This window comes from Podarcis bocagei (assembly GCF_964188305.1).
Source record: "Podarcis bocagei genome assembly, chromosome: 12".
Taxonomy (NCBI): domain Eukaryota; kingdom Metazoa; phylum Chordata; class Lepidosauria; order Squamata; family Lacertidae; genus Podarcis; species Podarcis bocagei.
In genome coordinates, this window is record NC_138137.1 from 14459379 (window position 1) to 14484488 (window position 25110).

Genomic DNA, 25110 nt, shown 5'->3' on the forward strand with positions numbered 1-25110 from the left:
GCTGACCTCTAAAGCCCTAAACGGCCTCGGTCCTGTATACCTGAAGGAGCGTCTCCACCCCCATCATTCAGCCCGGACACTGAGATCCAGCGCCGAGGGTCTTCTGGCGGTTCCCTCATTGCGAGAAGTAAAGTTACAGAGAACCAGACAGAGGGCCTTCTCGGTAGTGGCGCCCACCCTGTGGAACACCCTCCCTTCAGATGTGAAGGAAATAAATAGCTATCCTATCTTTAAAAGACATCTGAAGGCAGCCCTGTTCAGGGAAGTTTTTAATATTTAACGCTGTATTGTTTTTAATACTTGATTGGGAGCCGCCCAGAGTGGCTGGGGAAACTCAGCCAGATGGGCAGGGTATAAATAAATTATTATTATTATTATTATTATTATTATTATTATTATTATTATTTCTCACTGAACATGTACCTGAAATTGTTTAAACTGCTGTAATATGGAGACAGATCACTGCTTCATCTACACCAGCCTCCCTCAACCTGGTGCCCTTCAGAGTTTGCAAGCAAAAGGGTCCCTGATCCCATCAATGGGTTGTATCCAACTACATTATACTTAGAGTAGACCTATTGAAATGAATGAGCCATACTCTGGACTAGCATACTCTAGGACTAGCATTGGATACAACCCATAATTCTTAAGACCAGTTACAAAGTAATGTTAGAGGGGCTTTGGCCAATAAAGATATCCTTAACAAATCATTTTCTATCCAGCCGACACTTATTGAAAATATTGTTTGATATTGCCCCTGAAAAATAAGTTTCAAAAAGCCAAGCGATAGGTTCTAAAAATATGGAATGCTTTCCTGCACACTCTCATCTATGTTTTTGGCTTTTTGCTGCTCCTCCTTTGATGGATTGGCTCTCTCGAGGCAGCTGCCAGTTCCCAAGATATTAAAGGCTGAGTGTTTGACCTAAGCTATTAAGAAGTTTTCTCTTCAAGTATAAACCCTTCTGTATTTGAAAATATCACTAGATTGTGTTGAGTTGAGCAATTTCAAAGGTGCCAAATGGATCTGGGCAGTCCAGTTCTGACTGTCATTTCAGCCAAGTGGAGTGGAATACTTGACTTTTCTTAAGTTTCATTTAAATTGAACCCCACTCTCCTTGTGCCCCGAACAACTAAGGCTAAGTGATTAAGCACTATTTAAGGTGCCAAACTTGATATTGTGGGGAATGAAGAAAATGTGGCCAATAATTTTATTATTATGAACACTTAAGGTCTACTTTATGGAATGCATGGCGTAATTTATAATACTATGAGAAGAAAACTGGCCACCAAACCAAAACCCTCTTTGATTGCCACTTGGCAATTCATGTGTACCTAACTAAGAGGTAGCCAATGTAGTCCTCTCAGGATGTTGTTGGGACTTCAACTCCCATCAGCCCTAGCCAGCATGGCCAATAGTTGTGGATGCTGGGAATTGTAGTCCAACAACATGTGGGGGGCACCTTGTTGTCTACTTGTGATTTAACTGAACTGTATGCATATGGAGAGGAGAGGAAAGGAAAGGAGAGATGGGAGTGATAAATGTGCCAGGCATTGGGCGCCAGATGGCATGGCCTTGGAGTGGCAACAGATTGAGGGCTTGTAAGCAGTATTCAACCCATTCATGTTTCTAATTGGACTGGTGGTAGCAGGCAAGAACGGCTAACATCACAGTTCTCCTATGGGGCAAAGCAAGGGGAAGCAAATAGCTAGGATGGCTATGTATAGACCTATGTCTCTGAATACCAAAGATTATGTCTACAGTCATCTCCTGCTTGTGGGCTTCCTACCAGTATCTGCTGGATGTTAAACTGGGAAGAGTCTGATCACCCTTCTTATGTTCCGTTAACAATGTAGAGATCCATGGTAACTCTAACAATAGGAGCAGTGTTGCAGATGCTAAGGATAGCGGCTAAAATACTGTTATGTACTGAGTTGAATAGGATCCAAAATGCGGCAGTCTGATTGGTCCTAGAACAATAGGATTCAGAATGTAGCAGTCTGATTGGTCCTAGAACAATGCAGCAGTACGATTGGTCCGCAGGAGCCACCCAATCCAGCTCCAGGTGGAAGTGAATCCACAACCTGATTGGCCTACCGGAGAATCCCAGAATTAGCCAATCACATGCAGCCCATTGTGTAAATAATGTATATAAAGCAGATATTGTGGGGGAACTTCCATTCCTCCTCACCACTATGAGCTGAATAAATAGCATGAAATCCACTCTTGACTCCGAGTATATTTCAAATACATAACAAAATGTGTAACTGGGTATGGAATCTGATCCAATGGGACCTCAACATGCAGAAGTGCAGGCTTCATCTCAAAACTTTCACTTACGGCAGAGAGACTCAAAGGGAACCCTGTTGGGTCCCCTATCTTTTTAATGCCTCAGTAATATAATTGATTTGCCATTTGCATTATACCATTGAAAGTGAATTAATAAATCTTTCATTAAGAGCATGTCATTAGCAGACAGATTTCTTAAACTGACAGCTGCACTGGATCTGTATCAATTGATATGATTCATAAACCCATCTCTGAGCATGAGTATTAATCATGCTTTGCTTACCCAAGCGTATACATTAGGAGATCTTTAGCAGCATCAAATGCCTTATTGGATTGCTATTTATAGGCAATTCATTAAGTGGCAAATTACAGGAACGATGTAATGAGGTTAACACACCGATGTAAGAAGATCAGATAATGATCTTCATAGTAACAGCATCACTATAGACAAAGAAAATTAAAGTTATTTATTTCCAGGCATCAGCAGTTATGATGTGATGGCATCATTTATTTATTTATTAAATATATCCATTGTTTGTTCTCTTCTATTTTCTGATAGACAAACCTGTTTACAAGTTACTGTTTGGATTTTTTTTTTTAAAAAAAATCACTTCTTTCCTTCAACTTGATTGTTAAGTGTTAAAATTTCTTAAGTGAATGAAGCTGGAATCATTCTTCAGAATATGACTTCTCAGAATTTAGCAGTCTTGATTGCTGTGAGTAAACATAGCTTCAAAAAAAAATACTATTTAACTATGCCACGCCTGCTTAATATTGACTGTTGTTTGTCTACCTTAAAAGGCATTTCCAATCACAAACACCTTTAAAATAAATAAAAAAAGTAATTGAAGAGACTCATTCTGCATTCTGAACAGATCGCTTTCTGGATCCTCAGTAAGGTGAACAACCCCTTCATTCAGCAGTGTTTATGTTATAACAATAATTATTACAATGTTAATATAATTATAAGTAGTTAAGTTCTAAATTGCACCGATGTTGGTTTCATTGGGACCAAGGAACATCCAAAGCAAGGAGGCTTGAAAGAATGTAAATCTTGCAGCGTTTGCTCGTAAGATGTAAATACAGTGAGACTGCAAGAGTCCAAAGACGGTTCATCTTCATTTTTGTTTCTCTGAAGGCAAAAATTTGGCTGAAGCTAAAAGGTGTGATATACCATCTATACATCATTTTCATGTAATTCTCTCTTAATAGTATGCAATCTGTGAATTTTATGTCAACATTCCACAATTTCCCCCAACTTTCCAGTTGAATGTTGTGTCCCACATCCTGAGCCCATTTAATCATAACTGATTTAACCTCGTCATCTTTGGTTTCCCACTCTAATAAAATAACATCTTTACCATTTTCACTGGTGTGTAGAAGGTGGTCCTTGGGGGTGCCCTTTAGACTTGGTATGCGCACCTTGGCGAATGCTGGACAGTGGCGCCAGGGTGCGCCTGTCAGATCCACATAACCCAAGTTCACACAGCAAAGAGGAAGAGTCCTTTTCTGTATGGCCGCATGCTGCAGCTGTTAACATGTCCAATGGAAAGGGATTTAATCCCTTTTTATGACAACCTCACCTGCCTGGACTCCTATGATTAGATTTATTTGATTTGTGGCAGATCTTCTAAATTGTTATATGTAACAAATATAACCATTTAAACCATGTAAGTTTATTTGTTTTTATTTTGATTATATATTTTGTGGTTTTATATTTTGATTTTGTTCTGTGAACTGCCCTGAGACCTCCAGGTATAGGGTGGTATATAAATTCTAATAATAATAATATTTTTTGTTGTTGTTTAGTCATGTCCGACTCTTGGTGACCCCATGGACCAGAGCACACCAGGCACTCCTGTCTTCCACTGCTCCCCACAGTTTGGTCAAACTAATAATAATAATAATAATAATAATAATAATAATAATAATAATGTGGTACCTCGGGTTACATACGCTTCAGGTTACATACGCTTCAGGTTACAGACTCCGCTAACCCAGAAATATTACCTCCAGTTAAGAACTTTGCTTCAGGCTGAGAACAGAAATTGTGCTCCGACGGCGCGGCAACAGCAGGAGGCCCCATTAGCTAAAGTGGTGCTTCAGGTTAAGAACAGTTTCAGGTTAAGTATGGACCTCCGGAATGAATTAAGTACTTAACCTGAGGTACCACTGTAGTAAGTTGAGTCATGAGTCTTCTTCATGGGTGTGCTGGTAAACTGAAAAACTAGTGCAGTCTTGAAATCAGTGGTTCAAATCAGTACAATTATGAAAGGTTCAGCCTGTCATCTTGATTCAAAATGGTGTCCAAATGTGTCCAAACGTCGGTAGAAACCTACTCCTTGATGTCAGGAATGCAAAATTTAGCTATGCTATCTTAAGAGATTTTGAAATGTATAATGAACAACTTTTCATAATACATATGTTTGTGTGTGTGTGTGTGTGTATGCAGATAGATAGATAAATAAATAAATAGACAGACAGAACTAGTGTGGGCAGGGTATTGGCATATCATCAAAACTAAAAGAAGAGAAGTACATGAACTGAATTATGGGGAAAGTGAAGCATAGAATTCAAATAGCTCATTTATTCTACTTCATGTATTTTCTTCCCAGTCAAACTGAATGACCTAAAAAAAAAGTCTTCTGTTCATTTCATATTTTAATGGAGAGTCACACTTCTTACAGCAGCTGGATCAGCCTCAAAATTCTGGACCGCTCTGAAGAAGTGCATTTGAATGCACTTGAAAGGCACCTCACTCAAGAATATCAAGTACCTAATGATTAGTTAAAGCAGTAGCTCAGAGAATGTAAAGGCCTTCTCAGCGGAAGAAAAATGATCGGACTGCAGAGGGGGTGGGGTGTAAGAGAAAGCTCTAGAAATTATGCAGGGCTGTTTCTTAAATGCGGTAGTAGTATCTTGTTCTATAAGAACAAATATATATGAAGCAAAGTAGTGATATGGTAACTTGAGAATAAAATAGATGATAATATCCCAAATTTAAGTGTGGGTGGTGGTGGTTTGTTTTTGTTTTGTTTTGTTTTTATTTTATTTTTTGTACAGTGGTACCTCGGGTTACATACGCTTCAGGTTACAGACTCTGCTAACCCAGAAATAGTGCTTCAGGTTAAGAACTTTGCTTCAGGATGAGAACAGAAATCGTGCTCCGGTGGCGCGGCGGCAGCAGGAGGCCCCATTAGCTAAAGTGGTGCTTCAGGTTAAGAACAGTTTCAGCTTAAGAACGGATCTCCGGAACGAATTAAGTACATAACCCGAGGTACCACTGCATTCTCATTTTCTGCTGTGAACCGCCCTGGGATCTTTGGATGAAGGGTGATACAGAAATTTTAACAACAACACAGGACCAGCTCTACTGTTAAGCAGAGAGAGGCAGCTGAATTGGGGTGTCATGAAAGGGCACCCAGTGGCTAGTCATTGGGGATGGGTGGCTGCATGGAGAGAGCTTCAGGGCAACTGACCTCCCATCTGCTGTGTTGCTGTGCTTACTGACAGGAGGAGGGCAAGGTGGCAGAAGCTGGCGCTGGGCAAACACAGCAATGGGAGTGCCAGATTGACTCCGCTGCTGTGCTTGCACCATGCCAAGCTCACCACCATTTCAGCAGGTGTAGTTTGTCACGCATGAAAAGTCATGTGGGCTTATTTACAAGGCAGAGGTCTAGGATTGCAGCCTAAATAACTCACCCCTGGAGCAAAGCAGGGATTTGAAACAATTAGGTTAGTGCATGAATCCTGGGACATTCCAACACTATGCTGAAAAAAAGAGCTTCACATGAGGTAAGGTAAAGGTAAAGGGACCCCTGACCATTAGGTCCAGTCGTGACCGACTCTGGGGTTGCGGCGCTCATCTCGCTTTATTGGCCGAGGGAGCCGGCGTACAGCTTCTGGGTCATGTGGCCAGCATGACTAAGCCATTTCTGGCGAACCAGAGCAGCGCACGGAAATGCCGTTTACCTTCCCGCTGGAGCGGTACCTATTTATCTACTTGCACTTTGAAGTGCTTTTGAACTGCTAGGTTGGCAGGAGCTGGCACTGAGCAATGGGAGCTCACCCCATCGCGGGGATTCGAACCGCCAACCTTCTGATTGGCAAGTCCTAGGCTCTGTGGTTTAACCCACAGCGCCACCCACGTCCCGTGAGCTACTCATCACTATTCTCAAACGTCAGTCAATGTGAAAGCAATAGCTCTAAAGCATGGTGACCTTTCTGACCATTTGTGGAATGGAGATGAAGTGGTGTGAAAGCAGAGTTAATAATAAAAAGCCAAACTTACTCATGAGCTACCAAGTGAAGTGTAAATTGCTTTGTGCTTCTGTTGGAATCTCATATAAGTTATTGCTGCCTGGAAAGTTTCATCTTGTTAATTTCCATTAGTCCTAAAAATAACACTGCTCTCCACAGCCACATTCAGGGTTTTCTCTCTTAGGTTTCTCAGATTTAATCAATATTTAGGAATGGCCATTTAATGATTTTTAATGCACATAATTTCTTTCAAATATGTGTGTCTTGCTTCACAGAAATAATCTCCAAGAGGCATACAAGAGAGTATACAATCACAAATCTGCAAAGCTAAAATATATATTTATGTTTATGTTTATATTTTTTATAAATGTCTATATTAAACTATTTTTTAAGATTGAAAATGGTTCAAACACATTCTCAAAACAAAACAAAATGGAACATTTCAGGAATGTGCATGTCATCTAAGAGATACATAGTTTCAAAACATAGTAAAATACTGGCTCTCATTACTGAGTAGCACAATCTGGAAATAATTGGTGATCAGAGAGCAAAGAAATACACTTCTAAAAGGTGTCTGAAACATGGCACATTCAAAATGGCATGAGTGACGGTATTCCAGGGTTTTGGTGACACTACAGAGAAGGACCGTTTCCATAATATTACAAGGTGACAGGGCATCTTCCAATGATGGTAGTGGCCTACTGGGTAGGTGATATGCTGTATCCTGCTCACAAGTTCTATAGGTTTTTATATGGCAGTGGACACTTGCTAGGAAATGAGATGGCTTGAATATAGTGCAACTTACTTCTGAGTAGACAAATGTAGGGTTGTGCTGTCAGTCATGAAATCCTAAAGTCTGCTAAGACCATATTTCTGCTTCAACCTTCAATCAATTCCTCGGTCAAAATCAAAAGCTTGTGAAAAGCTACTGTCGTTGGGTTTGAGTGATGCTTTCTTGAAAGGCCTCAGACCATGGAGAGCTGTTATGATTTGATTCCACCTTCACAGCATTTGCAGACGTGATTCACAGGGTGAGAGCTCTCTGATCTTCCTTCCTCAAGCACAGTAGGCAGAATCCAACAGGTCACGACTAAGGGTGGAATGAGACGTTGATGAGGAACAGAAACGTGACACCAGGAACACTCAACAAGAATGTCCTTTTTTTCTTTTTTGTTGTTGTTGGCTTATAAACCATGGCTTGCTTAACTATGGTTTGTTATATCGTTTTGTTTTATTTGATTGAATAATAAAACAGACAATACAAGCGACATTGCAGACATTAACAATAAAAATTATAATATAAGTTAAGTTCCAGTTCAAAGAAATTCAGCTTTAGTCTTCTCAGAATAATAATAATTTTATTATTTATATGCCACCCATCTGACTGGGTGACCCCCTTTGGGCATCTCCCAACAAAATATTAAAAACACAACAAAACCTCAACCACTAGAAACTTCCCTGTACAGGGCTGCCTTCGTATATCCTCCAAAAGGCATGTAGTTATCCATCTGTTTGACACATACTGGGAGCCAACGTAGATGTTATATGGTCTCAGCGGCTGCTCCCGGTCACCATTCTGGCTGCCGCATTCTGGATTAGTTGTCATTTCCGAGTCACCTTCAAAGGTGGCCCCGCACAGAAGTGCATTGCAGCAGTGGCGTAGCGTGGGTTGTCAGCACCCGGGGCAAGGCAAGTAATTTGCACCCCCTAGCCCGTGGATTTGCGCCCCCTAACCCGTGGATTTGCGCCCCCTAACCCTAACCCCCAGATGTTGCGCCCGGTGCGGCCGGCCCCCCCTGCACCCCCCATGCTACGCCACTGCATTGCAGTAGTCCAAGCAGGAGATAAGCAGAGCATGCACCACTCTGGCGAGACAATGCGCAGGCAGGCAGGGTCTCGGCCGTCATACTGGGTGGAGCTGGGAGACAGATGCCCTGAGGCAGCTGGGGTGTATGGGGGCAGAGAAGGACTCTCTCTCCTGAGCTTCCCTGACTACTTCCCTCTTTGTTCTGGCATCTAGAGTAATTTGCTTTTCCCTCCCAGAAGCAGATGATGATGTGTAATGCGGTGGGAGGCAGGAGAAAGTCCTACTTGCGACATCATGTCACATGCTCCCATTACTACATACTGTACTACAGGGGAGAAGATGGAGAACTGAAAATGAGGCTGCCATTTTTGGAAGCCATCCCATGTTCTTCATCACATCTAGTCCCACCTTGAGCCCATTTGCAAATTGCTGGGTCTTGTTTTTGTTTCAACTGAGTCCCGTGCCATCGCTTTCTATGAGAATTGCTTATTCTGACTTACTTTTTGCTGAATTTACATCATAAAGCCTTTCACTGTTCACATGTTCATCTGCAGGTTGGCAAGGAATGAAACATCTGATTTGCATGTGCAAATCAGCGATCAATCCTGCATCTTTTATGTATCCCAAATGTTCAGATGATAAAATTTTGCCTAAGCTCATCTCCTTTGCTGTCTATTAATGAAGAAATTCTACCCATCTGCATGCTGTTTTATTTCACACATTACACTGGACACAGGGACAAGCTGTCTGTACACGTGCAAGTGCTTGTGTGAAAGAGGGTGTGCTTGTTCATAGTTGTGTAGAACTCAACTATTGTGTGCACAGGTGCACAGACTGTGCACTTGCTGAACATTACATGTGAATAACTGAACAAGTGTACAGCTGAACTGTTGGGTATGCAGGTACACAGACTGTACACTCACTGAATGTAGCATGTGAACACCCCAATGACTTTATTTGTTTTTCTGAAAAGTATGAACCTTTAAGCTAGGCTTCAGCAACCTTGCACCTCCCAGATACTTTGGATTACAGTTGATGGGAGTTGTAGTACGAAACCTGTTGAGGGCACAACATTGGTGAAGGCTGGTTTAAAACTTCACCAAACCTATTTTAGCAAGGCCCAAAACAACGACAACAACAACAACAAAATTTTATTTATATCCCGCCCTCCCCATCCGAAGCTGGGCTCAGAGCAGCTAACAACAGTAAAATGATACAACATTCTACAATCATTTCATTATAAAATCAGTTCAAATCAGATTAATGGCAACCATTGGGCTCTGTGAGGATTGCCAAAGGAGGAGGTCAGGTTGTGCCCTGGCCAAAGGCCTGGTGGAACAGCTCTGTCTTGCAGGCCCTGCGGAAAGATGTCAAGTCCCGCAGGGCCCTAGTCTCTTGTGACAGAGCGTTCCACCAGATCAGAGCAACAGCCGAAAAAGCCCTGGCTCTGGTTGAGACCAGCCTAACCTCTCTGTGGCCCGGGACCTCCAAGATGTTTTTGTTTGAAGACCGTAAGGTCCTCCATGGGACATACCAGGAGAGGCAGTCCTGTAGGTACGAGGGTCCTAGGCCATAAAAAATGGCTCATGTCCTCATAGTCTTTTGTTTTAAATAAAGTGTTTTTCAGCAGTAGTTGTGCTAAACAGCCATCATTTACACCCCTTCTTCCACTTGGTGGAAGAGATTTTTACATGTCATTTTCCCTCCAGTTGAAAAAACAAAACCCACTCATGTAAACTGTCTTTTGATTGACAGGTCGACAGGACGGAAGTGATCCGAACTTGCATAAATCCCATCTTCTCAAAGCTTTTCACAGTGGACTTCTATTTTGAAGAGGTTCAACGGCTGCGATTTGAAGTCCATGACATCAGCAGCAACCACAATGGGCTTAAGGATGCAGACTTCCTTGGTGGCATGGAATGTACTCTTGGACAGGTAGGAACCGAGGCTTTCCTGCTTATTGCTTTCTGGGTAAATCTATAACTACTGGCAAAACTCGTTCGTTGTGCTTTCTCCATGTGGGAACTGGATGAAATGAAGGTTTGAATTTGATGGCTTTTTTATCGTTGCTGTTATTATAATTCTGTTTTAACACAAAGGCATCTCCTCACAACGGTCTGGTTACAGTCTGTGTACAGTAGCTTACACACGCACCCCATCCCTGCAAAAGGTAGCTATTTTGGAAACTGCACCAGAGTCCACCTCTCCATCACCTTAACCCAGTGCTTTAACATACAGACCTTTGTTGGCAAGGTGATGCCTCTGCTTTTTAAGATGCTGTCTAGGTTTGTCATTGCTTTTTTCCTAAGAAGCAGGCGTCTTTTAATTTTGTGGCTGCTGTCACCATCTGCAGTGATCATGGAGCCCAAGAAAGTAAAATCTCTCACTGCCTCCATTTCTTCCCCTTCTATTTGCCAGGAGGTGATGGGACCAGTGGCCATGATCTTCGTTTTTTTGATGTTGAGCTTTGGACCATATTTTGCGCTCTCCTCTTTCACCCTCATTAAAATAATAATAGTAATAGTAATAGTAGTAGTAGTAGTAGTAGTAGTAGTAGTAGTAGTAGTAATAATAATAATAATAATAATAATAATAATAATAATAATAATGTGCACTAAAGGGGAGGGAGAAACTGCAGCTCTTTCGGACCCCAGTAATTCCTATCACTGGTTGTCCAAATATCTCACTTATCAATCACAACTTTGACTTCACTGCTTGGCTAAAAGCACTGAAAGGTGGGACCAGCCAGGCTGGTTCATCTCACAGAAATGAGTTATAAAGCTGCACATTTTGCATCAATTTACCTTCCTTCTCGGAAGGATATAAGCTTACTTAAAAATAAAAATAAATCAAAGTCTGGCCCCCCTTGCAGGGGTGGGCCCAAGTGCACCATTATCATCTGACATTGAGCCTGGGAAGTTTTCCATTATCTTAATGAAGATCAGCAAAGTACAGACTGAGAACTGTATTATAAGTCTGACAGATTAATTTTGACCCATGAAAGCCAGTTTTTGCCTGCAAAATGCAGACAAAAGAGGTCAAACTTAAGACAGTCAAAGGGTGCTCATTTAGTCATATCAGAGATCTTCCTTGAAACTTGACCCCTGAACTACTGATATTTGTTTGTTTGCATTTTTGATATTTCAGCTGCTTCTAATATCTGTTTTCTGCTTGGTTGCAACTTGCTTTCTTAGAAGCCAGCAGTCTTTATGATCTTTCTTGGTAGGGGATTTTTATGCCTATAAATAAGCAATAAACATGATTTATAATTGATGGCAGTTTCCAAAAGGTGACTAGTTAAGAGGCATGCATATTCAAAGGGCAGTTTAATGCCAGTAAAAATTGATTTCCTCTCAATTATATAATTAATGCCCTGCATTGCCTAATTTTTCATTACTGTCGAAGGCAATGATGAAGGCATTTAACTGCCAAATTGATCCATTTTACTACTCGTTTGTTTGACAGCTTGTGGCTGGGAGAACAAAAAAGCCGCATTTCTGTGTGATAAATATTTGCTGTGGCAAAATTACTCTTTGAGAACTGCACTCCTTTAAACGAGCGCGTGAGTGACAGAAGCATCAAAATAATTCCAACCACGCTATTTAAGAAAATGTAGCTACTTCATGAGCAAAGATCTCAGTGTTTGACACTTCATTAGAAATCTCTCAGGGTTTCTTACTGGAAGGTTTGCAATGAATCCCATCTTGTACCTGTTTATGGACTGTGTTCTATCTTGCTCCTTCCTCAAAGGAGCTCAGAGTGATGAACATGGCCTCTGCCAAATTTTGTCCTTACATCAATCCTGCAATGTAAGTTAGGGCCAGTCACAATTTCTCAACCTACCAGAAGTCCTAAAGTGAGCTTCACAGCTGGGTGGGTTTTTGAACCTCTCTCTCTCCAGGGGAAGGGACGCAGGTGGTGCTGTGGGTTAAACCACAGAGCCTAGGACTTGCTGATCAGAAGGTTGGTGGTTCGAATCCCTGCGATGGGGTGAGCTCCTGCCCACCTAGCAGTCAAACTCAAGTAGATAAATAGGTACCGCTCTGGCGGGAAGGTAAACGGTGTTTCCATGCGCTGCTCTGGTGCGCCAGAAGCAGCTTAGTCATGCTGGCCACATGTACGCTATACGCCGGCTCCCTCGGCCAATAAAGCGGGATGAGCACCACAACCCCAGAGTCGGTCACGACTGGACCTAATGGTCAGGGGTCCCTTTACCTTAATCTCCAGGGCAACACTCTCTCTGCTATGAACAATGGCTCTCAATGAGTGGTGGGAGGTTATATGATACTGTTAAGCAGAACATCAGTCATAGAATTGGATAGTGAAATCACTGCTGACACCCCACCGCCCCAATTAACCAAGACGCTGAATGAGCCAGGGTTAATCTTCTACCCTGAGGCAGGAGATGCAGAATTATAACCAGTCATACCAACAGGCTTGTTATGTATTGAAGTGCTCACCCTGGCCACCAGGGGTATTATGTATATAGTTTTCACTCAGGTCCACATCAGTTAAATTAGGCAGGAAACCCTGGGTTGTTGTTACAATGTTGACAACCGTCTGCCTATAAAAGCAGGCAGGCTGAGCTGTTCAGTTCAGTTCAGTTCAGTTCCAGCTTACTTATAAAGAACTACTTGGAGGAATCTCTGTGTCGACTGCTTTGTCAACCCACTACTTAATACTGGCAGTGAAGGTGGGATAAAACAGTTTCTATCTGTGGGCTGTTAGGCTGCTGAACAGAAAATAATATAGTGCAACTGACTTTCGGGGTTGGTGTGTTGTGCAACAAGCACACAGAGTGCAATGAGATTGAGTGTTTGTCTCGGGGGAGGGAGGCTCGGTTAATTTCATTATACACAGGTTGTATATTGACAATAAAGGTATTATTATTATTATTATTATTATTATTATTATTATTATTATTATCTCTCAGCACAACCCCCTCACAAAGTTGTTGTGAGGTAGAGGTGGGGAATCATTAGCAGGGACAGAATTTTCTGAAAATGTCAATGTCAAGCCAATCCACACAATGCTTTTCTAATTCACGTCTTGTTCCTTGATTTCAACAAGAAGTATTATTATTTTTTACCACTTCAATTAACAATATGACCCATTCTCACATATTATGTACACTGTTATGTGTATTATTGCTTGCATATATGCTCCGGGTTTTTGAAAGTATGCAGAAACATACAACAGAGCATATCACTGTATAAAAATACTTACACATTAAAATGATGCTGCAGAAACTTAGTATCACGTCGGGGCTTGACTCTTACATGCATTATGCACATAATATTTTTGCAAAACATTTTGCATACCATTTGTCTATTTTTTTAAAAAGAAGCACGAAAATGTAGCTCAGACAAAATGGGTACTCAAAGGCAAGAGACAGAGCTCTTTTTTTAAAGCTAGCCCAAACATTTTAGTTGGTCTTGCATTTGATATTTGCTTCTCATAAATGAAGCTTTGCTTTTCAGCCCTCCTTTTTCATAGTGTTCTTCCTTCCACCATTGAAGCTGTGGCACATTTTGATTTATTGCACAGTTGCCAGAGAAGAAAATAGGTGCCAATCATGTCCCCCCCCCCCCAGGAAGTTAAGTGAGCATATGACAGATAATTGTAACAGCTTGCAGATTGACAGGGTACCTCGATCTTCTAGCCATGCGGGCAGACACTGAATCAAAAAAGCAGCAATATCTGTTTTATTTGATGTTTCGGAGGCTGTGGCTTAAGGCAGAAGTAGCTTCAGGTAGATGCATGACCAAAATGTATTATCTCCCACTGATTGGTTTCCCAAACAAGAGGTGCTGGTGCCAGGTCATGTCTGTCAGCTGCAAGCCATTCTCCCTAGTTCCAGATGCAAGGGTTCATTTGTGCTGTTCGGTTTGGGATGTTCGGAGGCATTGCCTTCGCTCTCATTTGGCTTCATGGTGATGCCATGAGTTGACAAATCAGAGTGAGGGCAATGCCCTGTGAGGGAAAAATGGGGACCACCAGGATGATTATCACTGGTGCTGCAAAGCCCCAGACTATGAAACAGGTGGAGGTGATGACTGAAAAGGTGAGTAGAGAGCATCACCATCATCATCATCACCATCATTTTATTTGGATGCCGCCTTTCCACAGTTAAAACAATGCTCAAGGCGGCTTACAACATAACAAGATTTACATAATTACCAACATCACAAAAGTCATACACAATAAATAAAACACATCAAAATGTACACAATCAAATGGAAAGCAATTTCCACATAAATAACAAAATCTAAAACTAAGAATACATCATTAATATCAATCACAATTTAAAATGACATAGATAACAAAGAAAAAGCCATTTAGAACAAAAACAGGAGCAGCTTCAGAAAGTCTTTACCCTCTCACCATGAGCCCACACTCTCAGACAAAAAAAGTTCTGAGGTTGTAAATACAGTGGTACCTCGGGTTAAGTACTTAATTCGTTCCGGAGGTCCGTACTTAACCTGAAACAGTTCTTAACCTGAAGCACCACTTTAGCTAATGGGGCCTCCTGCTGCTGCTGCGCCGCCGGAGCACGATTTCTGTTCTCATCCTGAAGCAAAGTTCTTAACCTGAAGCACTATTTCTGGGTTAGCGGAGTCTGTAACCTGAAGCGTATGTAACCTGAAACGTATGTAACCCGAGGTACCACTGTAAGTGGTTGCTCACCTTTTCTTCAGCTTCTAGAAATGATATCCATTTCACTTGAAAAGTTATTGTTTTTACAATGATGGTGATGATGATGATGATGATGATGATATCTATACCTGCTTTCCCCCCTAACAGACACAAGTTAAGTATGTGCCCACCAAGGCACTGCAGGAACATGGGAAATGATGATGGTTTACCTCAGCTTGCTACTTTGTTAAAAAAGCCTCAGAATGACTTACCAGGGAATGCAAACAAATAAAACCAAATTAAAAACAGCATGCAATATAAAATTCCCCAAATGCTCATCCAACCATACAGTAAAAATTGTATGTCCTACCCCACCCCACAAAAAGATGAGCAAAAGAGTAATGGCTAACTTCAGCACCCAAAGCCTGAGTTAATTCAAATGTCTTAGCCTGACAAGTAAAAAAACTGTCTATGAAGGAAGGTGCTACTCATTGCTTCTCTGGTAAACACAGTCCGCAAATGGGGCCACAACTGAAAAACCCATTTGTCACAGAGGTGGCAACAATCCTATATGCATGTTGGATTTTTTGGCCCAGAAGTAAGTTCCACTGTACTAGTTGAAGCTTCCTCCCTAACAAGTGTGTTCAGAATTACAACCTTGATTCTAGGTTTCTTCTAAGTTTCTGTGCAAGAACTATCCTTCATCTTTAAAACCAGATTGCGATCTCCTGCACTGTGGAATTACTTTATCTCTGTTTTAGTGAATTATTTGGTGAGACATGTACATACATTTCTTAGAGGAAAATTACATCACAAACCTAGATACATTTTCTAACACCCTCTCTTATCATTTCCTGCAGATTGTTTCACAGAGAAAACTCTCAAAATCTTTATTGAAACATGGCAACACGGCAGGAAAATCTTCCATAACGGTAGGCCCATCTGAATAAGCTTTACTTTTGCCTCAGGATATTTTTTATAAATAAAAAAGATGCAATATTCCTCACATTGACTATAACCCAGATTGTTTAAAAATGTATTTAAATACAAATGCAAACATTAAATACAGTTTTGTGGTGGTTTTTTTAAAAAAATCACAGAATGGAAACAGGGAAAAAGGGAAAAAACAGACTCATGGATGAGCACTTTTTAATGTAATCTTCATGTACCAGCTTGCAAAGGGTTAGCATTTTTTGTGTGTTGCAACAGAAATTTAATTGCACTAAGTCTCAGTGAAATCAGTGGGACAGATCAATAAGAACTTAATCTGCACCAATTTCAATAGGAACAAAGTATAAACAACTCAGATTTCAATCCTAACTCTAAGACCCTAGAATTCAATAGGACTTCTGTGTATACATAGGTCACGCTGCAACCCAAGTCCATATATAACCCAAGGTATTTTCTTTAGTTTCCCATTATTTGAGGAATTATCTAATCAGCATTATAATATGGGCATGTGGCCACAAAATGCAATGTTAAAAACTCAGGGAAATTTTAATGGGGTTTAAAATTTATATTGGCAGTATTTGTAACCTAGTTAAATGTCTCTCATGGACCTGAAACCCATCAAACAAATGAGATCAGCGTGAATCATCCGGTCAGTGAGCCTGGAAGAGTAATTTTGCCTAGATTATAAGGAGCAGTCAAATGTTCAGTGACTTGTCTAAAACAAATAAGTAAACAGAAACACTTGGGGGGTGTGAGAGAATTTCAGCAAATATGGAAATGGGAGTAGAAGTTGCCAGTGTTTGCTTACTCAGGCCGAAGGCCCATCTAGTCTAGCATCATGTTGTCACAGCACCCAACCAGATATTGATGGCAAAACAATGCAGGACATGTGCGCAGGATCACTCTCTCCCCAAAATTATTCTGAGGTATTCTGCTTCTGGCGGTAGAGGCAGACCATGGCCATTGTGGCTAGTGATAGCTGACAGCCTAGCCCTCCATGAATTTGTCTAATCCTTTTAAAAGCCATCCAATTTGATAGGTGTGGCGATCACACAGGGTCCCCAGACGTTTCACCGTCTATTGAGCCCTGTGCCACCACTTTATTTCTCGCTGCCACCACCCAGGCCCTACCTGGTACAATACTGATTCCAGTCAGGGTTAAATTGGAACATAAACTTCTGTTTGTTTATTGCAGTTTAACAAGCGTGTGGTTTCATAAACGGTATCCGTCAATTACAATCATGGGGTGCCTTTCCAGACCTATAACTTCTGCCACCTGCTCTCACTCACTAAACCACCTCTCAGATATTTACTTGTCTTCCTAGCTCCTAACTGTTCCTGACTCAGCTTATTTCGCTACACTAACTCAACCTACCCTCAGACTCTATTCCAGTTCACTCCCACTCCAACCAACCACCCAACTCCCAACGAACTCCCCTCTTCGCCCCTCCCAGAGCTGGTTTTATAGTCCCTCTGACTCCACCCCCTTGGGTTCTGATTGGGTAAGTTGTTTAACTATTTCACCTCCAGCACTCTCATATGTTAACGTCACAGTAGGTACCACTCCTTCTTGTGGGAGCAGATACCATAGTTTACCTGGATAGCTCAGTTGGTTGGAGCATGGTGCTGATAATGCCAAGGTGAACCTCTGCAGTGTGTGGAAAATTGACTCAGTTTGTCTACACTGAATCTTCCGTAGTATTATGAGAAAGGAAGAAAAACTTCTCCTGATCCCCTTTCTTCACACTAGGCCTAGGTGATGTATCAATACATCGCCCAGGACCGGTTTGAGGGCCAGAGTGCCATGGCAACTTCACTCAGTGGCATATCATGGGTGAAGGCCCCATTGTGCTCTGGCCCTCAAACCAAGGGGGAAATGAGGCGCCGGAGCCAGTGCACCTCGTTTCTCCCTCAGCGTGCTGGGTGCTGTCAGTGGACAGACTCCAGCCACTGCCTGGCACGTGGAGGAACGAGCTCCATCAGCCCTGGTCCTGCAAGGCATCAGGGTGAAATCACCATTGCTCCTGCTGAGGCCCATTGCAGCTTGTTCCTTCCTCTGCTTTTCAACATTGCAATGTATTGCGAAGTTTGGCTGGTGATACATCACAGTGTTGAAAAGCTGATTATCACCCATCCCTACAACACAACACATATTTTTTTTATATGCAGCTATACACAGGGGGATAGGGACGCGGGTGGCGCTGTGGGTAAAACCTCAGTGCCTAGGACTTGCCAATCGTATGGTCGGCGGTTCGAATTCCCGCGGCGGGGTGAACTCCCATCTTTCGGTCCCAGTTCCTGCCCACCTAGCAGTTCGAAAGCACCCTTAAGTGCAAGTAGATAAATAGGTATCGCTTTATAGCGGGAAGGTAAACGGCATTTCCGTGTGCTGCGCTGGTGCTGGCTCGCCAGAGCAGCTTCGTCACGCTGGCCACGTGACCCGGAAGTGTCTTCGGACAGTGCTGGCTCCCGGCCTCTTAAGTGAGATGAGCGCACAACCCTAGAGTTGGACACGACTGGCCCGTACGGGCAGGGGTACCTTTACTTTATACACATGGGAGGGACGCGGGTGGCGCTGTGGGTTAAACCACAGAGCCTAGGACTTGCCGATCAGAAGGTCGGCGGTTCAAATCCTCGCGATGGGGTGTGCTCCCATTGCTCGGTCCCTGCTCCTGCCAACCTAGCAGTTCAAAAGCACGTCAAAGTGCAAGTAGATAAATAGGTACCGCTCCGGCGAGAAGGTAAACAGCATTTCCATGCACTGCTCTGGTTCACCAGAAGCGGCTTAGTCATGTTGGCCACATGACCCAGAAACTGTACGCCAGCTCCCTCGGCCAATAAAGTGAGATGAGCGCTGCAACCCCAGAGTCGGTCACGACTGTACCTAATGGTCAGGGGTCCCTTTGCCTTTACCTTATACACAGGGGTGAGGGGGATCAGTCTCAATTTCACTGAAACATTTTTATTTAAAAAAAGTTTCAGTTGTGTACATGAGTGTGAGAGAGACTCACACTTTAACGTTGTCTCCCTCTCGGGATAGTGCTTGTAATGATATTGCTTAGCTATGTGTAAGTCTGTATTCTCCACACCACGAAGCCCTTATTGCTAGGATAACAGATTTATTATTCAGCGTGATTCTGTCAGAATGGACAAAATAGACTTCTGCCCCATCCTCTCAGCTCATTGTCTGGTGAGCAGTGGTGCCCTTGTTTGGTTGGCATCTGTCTGTCTTGAGAGACAGTGGAGTGGGTCCCCAGGGCTGAATTAACAATGGTGCCCAGAAATGGGATATCCCAGCTTTAAATTATATTGGCATTTGTGCCTCATTTCATTCATTTTTAAAATTTCTGTACCGCCCCTCATCCGCGAATCACAGGGCAGTTTACAATATAAAATCACAAAAATGCATAGTAACAAAAGCAAAAACCACTACTCCTCACACACAGCTTAAGAGGACATAGATGGCTTAATTAACCAAAGGCCTGGGAGAAGTTTTTTCCTGGCGCCTAAAGATATTTAACAAAGGCATCAGGCGAGCTTCCTTGTCACATTTGTCACATTTCTGCAGCCTCACAGGGCTTGCTACATAAGTAAAATCTTCATGAAGGCACATTAGGAAATGGCACTGTTCCAGATTTAATTCCACCCCCACCCCTCCTCCATTTAAACTTATCTGTGATTTTTCACCTAGGTGATTGCTGAAGAATTATCTGGTAACGATGACTATGTTGAGCTTTCCTTCAGTGCACGGAAATTGGATGACAAGGTAAGCCAGCAGTTTGATGTTAACCTGACCGAAAGACAGCATGAGAATGCAGACAAATGAGTTTTACTCAGACATCCCCTGCTGCAGCTATTTTTGGAATGCTGATGTTATTAAACATATCAGAGATTTCAAATCAATGCTCATAATAAGGCTTTCTTCAAGTTGCATAGTAATTAGATTAAAAAAAGAGAATCCCAATGGAATGTAATTAAGACCAAGACAATTCAATTATGCTGAGACCTCATGTATTTAAAATGCCGCCAATCACATCAGTTGGCTTTTTTTACAAACCATCAAAGACATAACATTCCAGATTGATGCCTTAAATTATAAATTTAGGGACTCCGTGGAATAGTTTTGAGTCTGGGCTGTTGTTTTTCTGGAAGGTTTTCCTAGCTGCGCATATCAGGCAACAGGGAATTTAATTCCCTTTGTGTGTGTTTGGCACAACTTTTTTGCTCATTTAACCAAACAGTCCTTATTCTATGGAAAAACTTTATTCTCCATTTCTCTGTACTGTAATGTCTGCACAGCGCTAGCAAAATTCTCATTGTTATGAGTGGTGGAGGCGTTGCAGAGATCGGTAGGGGGAGGCAGGACACAATGCTCTTAACATGTGCACACACACAATAGTTTCCAATAAGTGTGGAGTGAGCCACCAGGGATCAGAGGGGGTGAAAGACAGCAATGTTTCCAGGTGCACATAGGAGTGGACTGTAGCCATTCATGCATGTGGGGAAAAGACAAGGGGAGCATTTGATGGGACCACTGGTTTGGTAGTTGAACAATCCCAATGACCACAACCTTTGAAAATAACCCTGCTTCTACCAACACCACCTTGGTTGTTCCTTGGTCATGCTTGTGTGCAGCTAAGATTGTTGGCAGCTGGGTTTGACCTACACAGATCACTCTTTTCACTCCAGTTACGCTAATAGATCATACAAGCACAATAACTGAGAATTCCTCATTTAACTTAATGGGAAGTATCCCCTCTATAATTATGAGTTCTCATATAGCAGCTGGGGGGCAAGGGCGGTAATGACCTGTGACCCTCCAGATATTGTTAGACAACAAGACCCATCAGTCTCAGGCAGCATGGTCAGAAATGATGTGGGATCTAGTCCAGCTGCACCTGGCGAATAGCAGGTCCCCTCTTCCCATTTTCGATGAAGAGCAGCTGTTGGGGTGCCAGCTGCAGGGCCTACTAGTGCTGACATTTCCCCCACCCCCACGCTGAGTGGTAGATTTGGGAACCACTTTTTAAAACAAATCCCATAATGCTGAGGAGTGATACTGCATTGTGAATACTCTGAGACATTTAAATGTCTGCCACTGCCACCACTAGTGAGATATGGAGGGTGACTGCCATGTTGTTGTTGTTGTCGTTTAGTAGTGTCCGACTCTTTGTGACCCCATGGACCAGAGCACGCCAGGCACTCCGGTCTTCCACTGCCTCCCACAGTTTGGTCAAACTCATGCTAGTGGCTTCAAGAACACTGTCCAACCATCTCGTCCTCTGTCGTCCCCTTCTCCTTGTGCCCTCCATCTTTCCCAACATCAGGGTCTTTTCCAGGGAGTCTTCTCTTCTCATGAGGTGGCCAAAGCATTGGAGCCTCAGCTTCACGATCAGTCCTTCCAGTGAGCACTCAGGGCTGATTTCCTTAAGAATGGAGGACCCTCTCAATCCTGGTACCAGCCTGGAGGTCTGTGCACAGGGTTGACTCCATTGCTGAGGCTCGTATCCTTCAACCTATGAACTGCTCCTGCCTCTGTGCACCTGCTTATTATACTGAGACCATTCATTTTAAGTCAGTGGAACTATATTATCTTGAGGTTCAGCTGTAAATGCTTAAACACTGTTCCTTGCAGTCAAAGATTGCAGGCAATCAGGAAAGTAAAACCATGCGGGGAGCGGTGGAAGAAGGTCTGTTCACCTGGGGGAGATTATGACTATGAACAGCATTAGCCTGCAAAGACTGCATATGATTAGTAGTAGCAAATCTAATTAAAACTGCCAGAAATATTTAGGTGGGCAGAGTGTAATGATTTTGTAATTTGACTAAAGTGCAAAGGTTAATAGCATCCTTAAGTTAGGGATCTTTAATCATTCTAACCATCCAGGACCTTTGGTTTTGCATCTCCTCTGAAAGGTGAATCGTGCTTCATTGGGGAGAGAACTACTAGTTCTCAATCTCCTTTGAAAACCTGCCTATTATATTTAACTCCTTGGCAGGGAGTTTGAGAGGCTAAATTTAAGCGTTTTCACACACACACGCATGTGAAGCCACACAGCACAAGATTATAGCAGGCTTGTTAGCTGTAGTTTGTGTTCTGGTGGTCATGCCAAAAATATATTTTTTTGAAAAGCACCCCCCAAATTACAAAAGAGCAGGTGCACCCGTAGCTGATTTTCCTTTGTTTCCAAAAGCGTACTCTATAATCTGGCGAAAACAATGGCCTTGCAGGCAGAGTTAACATTATAGCTGTTAAGGTCATTCAGAAGATTTGATCCCAAGTATGTATCAGGAGCAGAGAGACAGGAGTTCCACAGCCTTACAAGAAACATCAAAACAGAGGAGAATATGCACCAGTGGTGGTGTTTTTTTAGAAGACTGTGCTAATGTGTTCGGCAGATGAACTCTCTCCATCAGTTGAATAAAAGCCAATCCACCCATTCTGTATAATCATGCGGTACAGCTCTCTCAAGATTGTATCAGTGGAGAACGTTTGTGAATGCTTACCTGCTTACCACCCTGGAGAAGAACCTTCACTGCATTTAGGAAAATGGATAGGCTAGAACAGACATCTCTCTAATTCTGATGTTCAAGCCGTGAATGCCATTGCTTTCACAGCCAAAACAGCACTACTATCTCACAAGGGGTAGATAGCAGCAGGATTGGGGGAGCCCCATAATTTGCAGGAGATACAGTGGTGCCCCGCAAGACGAATGCCTCGCAAGACGTAAAACTCTCTAGACGAAAGAGTTTTCCGTTTTGGAGGTGCTTCGCAAAACGAATTTCCTATGGGCTTGCTTCGCAAGACGACAATGTCTTGCGAGTTCCTGCTGGTTTTTTTTCTCCCCCCCCCCCTTTTCTAAGCCGCTAAGCCGCTTATCAGCTGATCCGATCAGCAGATAAGCCGCTAAAAGCCGCTAATAGTGCTAATAGCGCTAATCCGCTAATCCGTCAATGGGCTTGCTTCGCAAGACGAAAAAACCGCTAGACGAAGAGAATCACAGAACGGATTCTTTTCGTCTTGCGAGGCACCACTGTACAATCTTTAGGAACCTTTGCGCACCAAGGTGGAAACCCAAACACACATCCCAATGAGAACTGAGTTCACTCAGTGGTTGCTGTATGTTGCAGGTGGGTGGGGGTGAAATGGAAAGCCAGATACAGTGGTACCTCGGGTTATGAACGTAATTTGTTCTGGAGGTCCTTTCTTAACCTGAAACCGTTCTTAACCTGAGGCGCGCTTTCGCTAGTGGGGCCTCCTGCTGCCGGCACGCGATTTCCGTTCTCATCCTGGGGCAAATTTCATAACCCGAGGTACTACTTCCGGGTTAGCAGAGTTTGTAACCCGAAGCGTTTGTAACCCGAGGTGTTTGTAACCTGAGGTACCACTGTACAAGAGAGAATGTCACAGAATGCTTCACGCTGCCTTATCTTGCTGCAGCTCTCACTTGTTTTACACACTGAAGTGTTTTTTTTAAGGAACCCCTGACCATTAGGTCCAGTCGTGGCTGACTCTGGGGTTGTGGCGCTCATCTTGCTTTATTGGCCGAGGGAGCCGGCGTACAGCTTCCGGGTCATGTAGGCAGCATGACTAAGCTGCTTCTGGTAAACCAGAGCAGCGCATGGAAACACCGTTTACCTTCCCTATTTATCTACTTGCACTTTGACGTGCTTTCGAACTGCTAGGTTGGCAGGAGCAGGGACTGAGCAACGGGAGCTCACCCCGTTGCAGGGATTCGAACCGCCAACCTTCTGATTGGCAAGTCCTAGGCTCTGTGGTTTAACCCACAGCGCCACCCGCGTCCCGAAGTTTTTTTTACAAGCATTTAAATGTAAATTTAAATCCCCAGAGTATGGCTGTGTAAAATGATTCTTTGTTAAAATAAGACTATTACATGATAATTCAGGATCAGGGCAGATTAATCTTGAGTAACGTAGGCTTACCTGTCTTCATAGGCCTTGGTTGGCATTGTAGATATCTGACTGAAAATGGGTTTCTTCTAGGGGAAGAAAAAGCTCTAGGAGAAATAAGGTGGTGGGGGTGGCTCCTTCTCACTCTACCCAGCAATTGCAGCTTCCTTTTGGGGTGCTGTTCTGCACCCCAAAAGAAGGGATGAGCAAGAGAAAGAGAGAGAAAAGAAAAGCCTTGTGTACCTTTGTGTCAGAACAAAGAGCTTGAGAGAGGGCTTATCCACACTTCCCTTTTGCCTCACCCTTTCCATGCACAGGTCCACACTTACATAAAAACTCTGTGTCCAGGTATGTCTGTGTGTTGTTGTTGTTTTCATCCTGGAGTTTCCCCCGCGAAACGCTGCTCTTTGGCGTTCAATCGGAGCAAATGTCAGTTCATGTTTTTCATAGGTTACTTGTTCCCATTGAGTTTTAAAGAGAGTGTTTTTGTGGGGAATCCTCTGGAGCAAAAGAAAAGGTGGTTGGGGGACGGGCCTGGGTCACTGAGCTCCAAAACGTGGAGCATGCCTGCAAAGAGCAAACATAGGCGCTCATCATCTCAAGCAGCTGCTGCGGTTCAAATGCCCCAACTGTGTGCCATCATCACCATTTTCATCATTTTTAATTTGTATACCGCCTTTCTGTCTTACAATACTCAAGGCTGAAGAAACAAAAAATGTACATCTTATAACAATCTAATGCAATACAAAAATGTGATAATAAAACATAACTTTAAAATAGGCAACCTCCATCAAAAAAGTATCATTCAACAATCATTAGAATAGTATAAAATAATAATATAGACATATAAAAGTTAAACAGAAATCCACTCAACAGTTACAATAATATCTAAACTATAAGCAATAAAACAACGGTAAGCCACAGTACATAATACAATACAATACACATCGAGAAGCAGAGGGTAGAGCAAGGCAGGTGGAAGGAGGCCTTGCCTGATGGAGTCTCTCCCCTCATGCTGATGCCCATTTTGGCCCTCCCACCTGCCTGATCCTTCAGCTGCAGGTTTACCTGATGGTAGTGATTGGCCTGAGAAGCCACCCACCATTTTAAATTTACCATGATGCCCTGGGTGGCACTATGTCAGAGCAGTATGAGCAATTTTAAATGGCAGGGAACTCAAAGTTGTTCGTCGTTGATCCTGGTGCTTCTGCTACCCACTGCCAGTAAGCCCTGCTGGTGTCAATCGGATTTGCCAGGA

The 25110-nt window shown here is 42.8% G+C and overlaps 2 protein-coding genes across 6 annotated transcripts in view; one reads left to right on the forward strand and one right to left on the reverse strand.

Annotated features, from left to right (window-relative positions):
* LOC308570119 (prostatic acid phosphatase-like) overlaps window positions 1–6295 on the reverse strand; it is a 269185-nt gene extending 262890 nt beyond the window's left edge. The window contains exon 1 of the mRNA XM_081164844.1: window positions 6078–6295. The gene's annotated coding sequence lies outside the window, so the exon portion shown is untranslated. The remainder of the gene's footprint in view (window positions 1–6077) is intronic.
* Window positions 1–25110, forward strand: part of CPNE4 (copine 4) — a 265049-nt gene that overhangs the window by 171311 nt on the left and 68628 nt on the right. For all 5 annotated transcript variants that reach the window (XM_081164654.1, XM_081164651.1, XM_081164655.1 and 2 more), the window contains 3 exons: window positions 10110–10289; window positions 15851–15922; window positions 19633–19707. In XM_081164654.1, coding sequence (XP_081020780.1) covers window positions 10110–10289; window positions 15851–15922; window positions 19633–19707 — 327 coding nt within the window. The remainder of the gene's footprint in view (window positions 1–10109; window positions 10290–15850; window positions 15923–19632; window positions 19708–25110) is intronic.